The sequence below is a fragment of the Oratosquilla oratoria genome, chromosome 1, assembly GCF_046742065.1.
Source record: "Oratosquilla oratoria isolate Oo_2021 chromosome 1, ASM4674206v1, whole genome shotgun sequence".
Classification (NCBI taxonomy): Eukaryota; Metazoa; Arthropoda; class Malacostraca; order Stomatopoda; family Squillidae; genus Oratosquilla; species Oratosquilla oratoria.
The window spans coordinates 132,317,805-132,327,804 of NC_134777.1; the positions used below are offsets into that span (position 1 = coordinate 132,317,805).

Genomic DNA, 10,000 nt, shown 5'->3' on the forward strand with positions numbered 1-10,000 from the left:
TGGGTTCATGGGTGGTTGTGGGGACTGGTTTAGGTGTGGTGGTTGGGGTTGGTTTGGGTGGGGTGGTGGTTGGGGTTGGTTTGGGTGGGGTGGTGGTTGGGGTTGGTTTGGGTGGGGTGGTGGTTGGGGTTGGTTTGGGTGGGGTGGTGGTTGGGGTTGGTTTGGGTCGGACGGTGGTTGGGGGTGGTTTGGGAGGGGTGGTGACGACGGGTTTGGGCGTTGTTCTGTAAGTGGTGGTAGTTTCTGGCTTAGGGGTGGTCATTGGGGTTGTCGTCTCAGGTTGTGAGGATGTCTGGGATGTGGTACTCATAAAGCCTGGGAAGGTGCAGTAGTCCTCCTGGAAGGGAAGAGAATCTGTCGTTATGAAAATTTCGAGAAGAGCAAAAGGGAGAGTCTGTTGATATCTTCGAGAAGAACAAGGAGGAGGCTCTGTCTTGAAAATATTTTTTTGAAAATAAATTTTCGAGAAGGGTTTATGGGAGATGTGTCTTTTCTGCTGTTGGAAAATTTTTGGAAATAACTTTATTAGAAGAGTTAACGGCAGATGTCTTTAAGATAATTTTGAAAAGAACAGACGGGAAGATATGTCTACGAGTATAAGATATTTACGAGAAAAGTAAACGGGAGGTTCTATTTTCAAGAAAATATCGAGGAAAGTAAACGGGATCATATGTCTTCAAGAATTTTTTGAAAAGGATAAACTGGAGAATCTGCCTTTAAGAAAATTTCGAGAAGAGCAGGTGAAAAGAAATGTTAGTTTATGTAAGCAAAAACAATTTAAGTATTTTTGGACACGGAAAAGTGTTGTCATTACATACAAGATAAGGAATTGTAAAGTTTTTTAGTTTTGAAACCTCTTTCACTGTAGTAATGTTTCCTCAGTTGAACAAGATGGTGAAGCGTCAGACAAAATTAAATACATAAATCATGTCACTCCTCCGAAGGGTTTTAAGTATGAAACAAATTTAATTTTTCAGGCTCTGAGGAAACACACTTTAGTGAGTATCACCCTTATGTTATAAGAAAATAAGACTCATAATTCTTTACAAGGGCTGGTCAGGGATTTTATTTTTATTTATTTATTTTTTCTTTCTTTCTTTTTAAGATTTTCATTACCAAAGGGAGGTGTCATGTAGATGAGTAAAATCACCTGACGGCAGCTAAGATAAGAAGAACAAGTACCATCATGGAGATGAATAAAGTCGCTTGGCGGCAGTAAATCAAGGTCAACTCACCGTTCCTGGGGCATCAGCGGGGAGGCTGAAGGCTTCCTTCATTGTCTTGATCATGTGGAATTTCCTGCGGTGGCATGTGGATCTGAAGTCGTCTGTGTCGATGGTCCAGACCATTACTCCAGCGTATCCAAGGTTCTTGGCATAACGGGCCTAGCAGGAAATAAACGAGAAATAAGTAAGCTTGAATACACAACTATAAAGGTTGTGAAAACATGTAAAATATGCACACATACACGCACAGACACTCATCAAATCTACAGATGATTTTCATGTATACATCTAATGAAGTTAATAAAAAAAAAATCTTCTTTATAATGGTGCAAAGGGTTCGCCGAGTTGACAAAAGGTTTTGAAATAATTGCATCATCTCATTATCCCACCACTGCGTAGTGGGAAGTGAGAAACCCCTCATAAGTCAAAGCTCTGCCAGTTGCGGCAACTCACGTTTATTCTTTTTAAGGCCGACAATGGGTCGCCTCCCCACTTGACCAGGACTCTCGGGAGCCAACACAGCAAGCCCGCAGCGAGTCCTGGGACTCGAACTCACGACTACTTGGTCATGATTTCGACACGGTATCTACTGAGCAACCTCCTTTTTTTTTTTTTTTTTGACGGTGAACTCATCACTACTTGGTCATGATTTCGACACGGTATCTACTGAGCAACCTCCATTTTTTTTTTTTTTTTTTTTTTTTTTTTTTTTTTTTTTTGACGGTGTGCAAATTTGACCAACCTTGATGAAAGCGGAATCCGGGTCATCGTAGCCACACCAGATGTTGTTCCCTCGGTAGAAGGTGTACGGCTCACAGAGATTTGGGTCATGGACAACGCTCCAGTCTTGCCTAATCTGGGATTCACAAATCTAGAACAAAAACACAATTATCTCATCTCCTATACTAGAAACAGACATTCTCGCATAACAAGAGACCTAGCGCGTGGACAACTGTCCAGTCTTGCCTATTCTGGGATTCACGAATCTAGAAAGAAAATACCATTACCTTATCTCCTATAGTAGAAACAGCCCTATTCTAAGAATAGCATATCTGGCATAGGTCTACGACATAGATGATGGCTGTTTTGTATATTCTAGTGCTCAAATTTAGAACAAGTTATGATAATCTCATGCTACACACTATATATATATAATGATTATAATACTTTAACAGTATAATGAAATGTAGAAACTATATTAAGTATTTAACAATAAAGAACATATCTACATATCCCTGATACCTCCTGGAGGGTGAACTGTTAGTGCCCGCAAGTTTGCTACAACTATCATTCTAAAGGCGTTATCATATTGGGTTATTTTTTCTCCGACTTTTGGAGCAGATTTGCAACACGCATCCTTCGAAAGGAATCTGATATCTCGGAGGAAAATGATTTTCCTTCAGTATAATGAAATGGATTCCATGTAGATTATTGAGAAAACAAAATAGTTTGCCAGAGAGTGATTTGACGGCGGAAAAAGTGCTGGGGGTAGGCGCTACCGCCGATGAATTGGAGACTGGAGGAAAAATAACCCAGTGTGATAGCCCTTTAACTCACTTCGTTGTAGCCCATAGTTCCGGGGATGCGTGTATAAGGTCCCTTTTGTCCTGGTTCACTAGCGTGGGCCAACATCCCGTTTTCTTTGATGTCGTCCAAAGTGAAACAGCGTCCGTAAGTTGGTATTCCCATGACCAGTTTCTCTTTGGGGACTCCGAGATCAATCCAGTATTGTGCTCCGAAGGCCTGAGTATCAATTCGTACAAATAAGACATATATCAATATAGTTATTGATGAATGTGTTGCCAGTATTTCAATTCCTAAAAATATTAAATATTTTTACTTTAGGAAATCTAGAGGTAGCCTAGTTTTGTTCAACAAGAGCCTAGGTATCAATATATGAAAAATAGAAATATAAGTCAGTATTGAATTTTGTTCTAAGTCTCTGTGTCGATCAATATATGTATATATATATGTATATATACATATATATATATGTATATATATATTTTTATATATAAATATATATATATGTATATATATATATATATATATATATATATATATATAAATACCAAGCTGTCAATGAATATTGGTCAGGAGAAGACTTGTTACATAGTACCCTGTATCTCGAGAGGAGCCAGTCACATACCACGTTGAAGTAGATCATGTCTCCTTCGTCGGCGAAGTAGCCCTTGAGCGGTGCGTTGTGGTGGGTGAGATTCTCCCAAGCTCCGTGGAAGTCGTAAGTCATGATGTGAAGGAAATCCATGTTCCTCGCCATGCCTTTCACGTCGTAGGCGCCGTCGACGGTTGGCTTGCCTGCCGACACCGCCGCCGTCAGCAGGAGGTTGTGTTTGTCCAGTTCGACTCTCAGCTCGTCCAAGAGCGTGATGAAGTTCTCCTGCACAGAAAGAAGAGATCAAGGAAGTTGAAATGATATTCTCATGACTTTTACTTCCTTCAAGAGCTGGATGGAAGTTTCCTGTGAACGAAGAAGAGATGAAGGAAAATTAGATTATATTCTCTCTACTCTTAATTCATCCAAGAGCGTGATGAAGTTCTCCTGTACAGAAAGAGGAGACAGAGGAACATCAAATGATATTCTCTTGAAATTAGTTCTTTTAACAGTTCGATGGAACTTTCCTGTGAACGAAGAAGAGATGGAGTGAGCCGAAAGAATATTCTCGATTCTTAGACATGAAGTTTTCCTTACAGAAAGAGGAGATGGAGGGAGATGAGAAAATACGTTTCCACTCATTGTGTTTAGGCATACATATTAGATCTGTGGTTGAGAGATGATATGAAAAGAGATTACGTAAAGTCAGACTAAAATTAAACACTTCTGATATGCTAAAAAATTAATACATACCCAAAGTACTCAACAGTCTTAGAATAAGACTTGTATTGTCCACCGGTCACCTTACTTCACCACTTTTACTGTAATCAAATTCAAGTAATAATGAAATAACCCACACTCCGTCACCATCTCTACCCCAGCCCCTCTCTGTGCAAGCTGTGCAAATGACTGGTCCATGACGTCTCCGTCTCAGCTTTGCAGCAATCCCATTTGTCCGGCGGTGGGGCAAGTAGGTGGAGCTTATGCGTCAAGTCAACCAGAACATAAGAATGGAAGAGACTGCAAGAGACCATAAGGCCTACACTAGGCAGTTCCATATCCCTTGCCACCTGTCATCCCCTTTCATAAAGTTATCCAATCTTCTCTTAAAACAACCCGTTGTTTCAGCGCTCACCACTCTGTTGGTAAAACAGTTCTTGCCTGTTTCCGACTTCGACAAGAACATCGAACTCACCTTGTCCTCAGGGTTGCCTCCTCGGAAGGTGGGGTACTCCCAGTCCATGTCCAGCCCATCGAAGTTGTGTTTCAACACAAGTTCGATGCTACTTTGGATGAAGGACCTACGTTTCTCGGGATCAGCTGCCATCTGAGATTCAACAAAATGAAAATGAAGTTCAAAAACGTTCGTTTACTGAAAACTTGTCGAGCCTAGAAGCTTTCTTACTAAGTATCTTGCTAAATCTTGAAGAACTTTCACTAAATCTAGACGCTTGTTTACTGAATACTTGCTGCACTTAAAATCTCTGCTAAACTTTAAAACTCCTGTAAGATGTACCTACTGAATCTGAAAGTTCTTTTGATGAATATTTGCTAAATATAGGAGCTATTACTAAATAGTGATAAATCCACTTCTTTTGCTAAATATTTGCTAAATCTAGATTTTTCGTCTAAATCTGGAAGCTCCTATACTAACAACTTGTTAAACCTAGAGGCTCATTTACAAACTTAACCAAAGGGATTATTTTAGATAGCCTCGTGATATTCACTAATTTCTAATTCTTTCATTTGCCAACAGCGAGAGGAACTAATGGAGACAAAATAGGTCAGGGCAATGTTGTCTAACCAATGAGTAGTCCTCAGACCCTTCGTTCCAGCCCCCAACGGCGAGGATCGTCTTGAGCGCCTGGTTCTGGTTCTTCAGGGCCGTGAACCTGTCGAAGGCGCAGCGGCCACCGTCGTCACACAGCTCGTTCCACGGGTCGAGCACCTGTCAACAAATTTGTGTTAAATGTCAAGAATCTATGGGCAACCTCATATCAAGGTCAAAAACCTGTGAACAAATTCGTGTTAGGAGTCAAGAACCTATGAACAACTTCATGTTAACGTCAAGAGCATGTAAACAAAGTCGTGTTAGGAGTCAAGAACATGTGAACAACTTCATTTTAAGGTCAAGGACATGTGAGCAACTTTGTGTTAAGTGTCAAGAACCTGTGAACAGCTTCATATTCAGGTCAAGTACTTGTGAACAGCTTTATGTCATGAGCCAAGAACCCACAAAGAACTTCAGGCTAAAGGCTTAAAAACCTGAGAATAACATCGTGTTCAGAATCAAGAACCTATGAACAATGTACAGGTGAGGTCATGTGTAGGAAGACCAAGTTTCAAAATTGGTCTCTGACCTCTTCGGATGGATTGTGTACAAAAGCCTACAAGCAAGGCAGTCTTAGATTTTATTTTGATTCCTTCGGGTGGTTGCTTATGGCTATGTTAAGGGTGTTATCACACTGGGCTGTTTTTTTCTCCGACTGTTGGAGCAGATTTGTACCCCGAACCTTTCGGGAAGGAATCTGATACGCCAAAGTAAAATAATCTTCCTCCAGCATATCAAATGACATTCTATTATTTTTGTTGAGAAAACAAAATAGTTTCCCATAGTGATTTTACGGCGGAAAAAGTGATGTTCAACTGAATAGTTATCATTTGTGTACCGTCGATGAATAGGAGGTTGGAGAAAAAATAAGCACCGTCTTAAAAAAAGAAAAAAAAAAGAAAAAAAAAGGTCACATCTCCCGAATGTCATCCAGTGTATAAGTGTTCAACTGAATTGTTATCAACAAACATTCTTTATACCCAAACAATTCCTGATAAATTTATTTCAAATGAGAAAAGTAATTGCATCAACTGTATTTGTAGCACTACAAACTAACAAATGAAAATCAAAATAGATAAACTTGTATCCATCACTCCATCACATGAGGATTAAAATAATATTAAGTCATTATGGAGTAATGATTTCCCTGATAACTTTTTTTTTGATAACTAGGGTAATGACTGGAAGTAAGCGAGTACTACCAATATCTAAAAAGGAAAGAAAATTGGTCTTAGTAGAGAAAACACCATCTGAGAACGAAGCCTAAGGAATGCTCTAGACCAGAATAAAGGAATTTTCAACATTGCACCCCCAGTGATTCATTTAATTCCCTTGATGAAAAAAGTTTTGGAAGATTATCAGGCAGATGTCCCGGCCATGCGACTTTCCGGGACCTTCCCCCGGCCCCTTCCCTGGGCCTCTTCATCCGTGAAAGCGGGTGGTGTAACCTAGATGTGCCTCATGAATATCCTGCTCCAACTATACCCAAAGTTTATATTCTTCGCCTCAGCGAGCGAAACTATGTACCATCAATATAGACATTGTCTTCAAATTGTGTTTTCTCTCCTAAGACTGTCGCTAGTTGTCATGTTGAAACAAAAAGGGTCTTACTTCGATCTCCCACGTGTGGTTGCTCAGGCCCGAGAACCCGAAGACGATGTGGGTGCAGAGGAAGGGGTCGATGTCTTCAACATCGAATCGGCCAAGACCAGGTCTCCAGACGGCCCAGGATCCATAGTAGCAAGTCACCACATTGCCTGTGACGTTATGAGCGATGGAGGATCGGTAGGAAGAACACAATGGGAGAGTGGTTTAAGATAGTGTTTCCCAAACTTCTCTAGTACGTAACCCCTTTCAGCTGTACCAAACCTACCATGACCCCACCTTTATAAGGCTTCTGAAAGCGTACTAAATTTTGATATCGCAGATACATTATCTTAAAATGTAAAAGATTAATCACAACAGAGACAGCAATAACAACAACAAAATTATTCATGTTTATTAATGAGGATGCATTTGCTTTTTTTTTTTTTAACAAGCAAGTCAATACGGGGTCAATGTGGCTGAATGCACACAAAGTTGGACCCTCCATGACCCCCAGCAAAAGCCACATGACCCTTTTGGGGGGGTCATGGCCCGCAGTTTGGGTATCCCCTGGTTTAGGATGATCACCCAACAAAGTTTTTAACCTCGTTTTGACTGAAAATCATCCTAAGCTGAATAAATTTGCTGATGATACAAAACTGTGCGGAATGGCAAATGATCACTTAAACCAATTAGACATTCAAGAAGATTTAGATAAATTACAACAATGGTCTGAAAAGTGGCTAATGAAATTTAACACAAGTAAATGCAAGGTAATGCACATAGGTAAAAATAACAGTTAGTACGATTACAAGTTATTTGGAAATTCGTTAACAAAAGTGAATAGTGAAAAAGATCTCGGCGTAATTATCAGTAACGATCTCAAATCATCCAAGCAGTGTATTTCAGCCTCTGAGAAAGCAAATAAGACCCTAGGACTGATTGCGCGATCTTTTGACTTCAAAAGTCCATCACTCATTAACAAGCTATATATATCGTTAGTTCGTCCACATTGACAGATTGGAAAAAGTACAACGGCGAGCCACAAAACTGATTCCAAATATCAAAAATAAATCATACGAAAATCGACTAAAACATATGAATCTGTTTTCCCTAAAAAAGCGTTGACTCAGAGGTGACTTGATACAGGTCTTTAAAATTCTAAAGGGAATTGATAACACCACAAGTGACAAAATTTTCACGCTGAATGAGAATCAGACAAGAAATAATGGTCTCAAACTGTCCGGAAATAGATTTAATTTGGAAGTGGGTAGAAACAACTTTGCCAACCGTGTAGTTAATGAATGGAATAAACTTCCTGCAGAGGCAGTGCAATGTAGTTCAGTTCGAAGCTTTAAGAATCATTTAGATAAACACCTAAGCAAGATGCTGTAATGATTATCATTTATTTTATATTATTTGTTTATTTGTTTTGTTATCATTTGTCTGCTTGTTTATCATTATTTGCTTGATTCTCATTTATTATTAGTTATATGTCAATTTATCATTATCTACTATTTGCCTGCTTGTTTATTATTTGAATATACCTATGCATTTATTTATGTATTTTATCTATTATTTACATTATTATATTTTTATTTATTCATTTATTCATTTATTATTATCATGATTTTTTTTCGCATCCGACCTAGATATGGACCAAAAGGTCTCCTGTCGGCATGCTCTGCCTTTGTAATACTTTGTAACCGTTTTGTCCTACCCAGATTAAAAAACTTTTATAATAAAGTTTTCATAGTGATCCAAAAGACGTAACTTTTTTTTAGATTGTAATAATTCTAAAAGAAAACTACCAGTGAGTAATGACTAGTCAATGTCTATGTAAAAGTGTATGTGAAAGTAATAATTTTCATATGTCGTATAATCCTCCTATGTAGAAAACAACTTACATCTTCATTTTCTTCCCAACCTAGAATATTTATCCCTAAAAATATTCCAGGTCGACACCTGACTCATCCCAACACAGATATGATTAACTTAAATCTTCCAAATAATTCCTAAGAGATCATGTGGTCTTGGCATTTTGATAATCATCATCTCGGAAATGATCCTGCACTCGGAATGAACATACACGAACCTTCCACTTTCTTATCACGAAGAAGAGGATTTACCAAAACGCCTTTACTTCGTCTGGAACCGTCACATTTACCTTAAATGTTTGGATAGTCGGGGTATGTTTTAGTAGAAGCAAAGAATACATCATAAAGAACTTACCAGATACTGAGAGTCCCAGCGCAGCCACAAGGGCCAATAAAATAATTATCTGTTTCATTCTGCCCTGTGAGTGGACAGGTATGAAAGGAAGCTTCCCTATATACTCCCCCCTAGAGAAGGGTTGCCATCACTCCACAATGGCGACTTAAAACGAGAATAGAAATGACTCTCTACCCGTTAACTGAGTTTAAAGATTCAGAAATGTATGAAGCTCATTGGTGAATCTTCTGAAACCTATTCGGGGTTCATTGGTGTCTTCTTCCTTTTTGTTGAAATTTATGTTTTTTCTTTTTTCTTTGAGTCTCACTAAAAATTCGGAATCTCTCTTATCAGTGTTACCACGGCACCAGATGTTACTTTCTTAACTACTACAGCTCAAAGCAATTACGTATGTCGTGGATATAAAATGTGGATGGACCACGTAAATGGACAAAGTCTGCTTACATTTTCAAAAAATGTCGACCTAGTGTCACCAGAATGTCGACACTACGTCACCGTCCCCAGTATTTCTCTAAGTTAAAGCTATATTTCTATAAAATGCTCTCCACCATTAAAAAGTAAAATCATACCTAGTTTTCTAATTAAGTTGAGATAAAAGGTGGATGGACAACGTAAGTGCACAAAGTCTGTTTACATTTTCATAAAATGTGGACATGACGTCAACAGAAAATGCCAACAGTACGCCACCGTCTCCATTTTTTCTCAGACTTAGAACTTTTATGAAACGGTTTCTACCATTACAGCGGAAAATTATACCTAGTTGATCTGATTTATTGGCTTATCTATAAAATCTTCCAGTAAATTTCATAAGTCTATCTATCAATCTATATACCAAAAGGCTACTTCCCCCTTACAAAGGGGGTGATAAATCAAGGGATTCACCCACCCCTACCCATCAATCATTTCCCTTTTTATCTTAGCTCCTTGTGGATGAGATGTCATCCCTGTCCCCTGCCTACTTCCTGTGTAGAAGTTCATTCATATCTTGTCGCAGCAGTGACACTCGCGTTA

The 10,000-nt window shown here is 38.9% G+C and overlaps 1 protein-coding gene across 1 annotated transcript in view; it reads right to left on the reverse strand.

Moving 5' to 3' along the window:
* Window positions 1–9,225, reverse strand: part of LOC143027098 (chitinase-3-like protein 1) — a 12,834-nt gene extending 3,609 nt beyond the window's left edge. Inside the window, exons 1-9 of the mRNA XM_076188069.1 lie at window positions 8,990–9,225; window positions 6,785–6,930; window positions 5,147–5,290; window positions 4,538–4,669; window positions 3,376–3,627; window positions 2,784–2,969; window positions 1,969–2,097; window positions 1,236–1,385; window positions 1–337 (exon numbers count right to left, since the gene is read on the reverse strand). The exon at window positions 1–337 is cut by the window's left edge and continues 176 nt beyond it. Of these exons, the coding sequence (XP_076044184.1) occupies window positions 1–337; window positions 1,236–1,385; window positions 1,969–2,097; window positions 2,784–2,969; window positions 3,376–3,627; window positions 4,538–4,669; window positions 5,147–5,290; window positions 6,785–6,930; window positions 8,990–9,047 (1,534 nt within the window). The 5' untranslated portion in view covers window positions 9,048–9,225. The remainder of the gene's footprint in view (window positions 338–1,235; window positions 1,386–1,968; window positions 2,098–2,783; window positions 2,970–3,375; window positions 3,628–4,537; window positions 4,670–5,146; window positions 5,291–6,784; window positions 6,931–8,989) is intronic.
* Window positions 9,226–10,000: the final 775 nt, after the last annotated feature.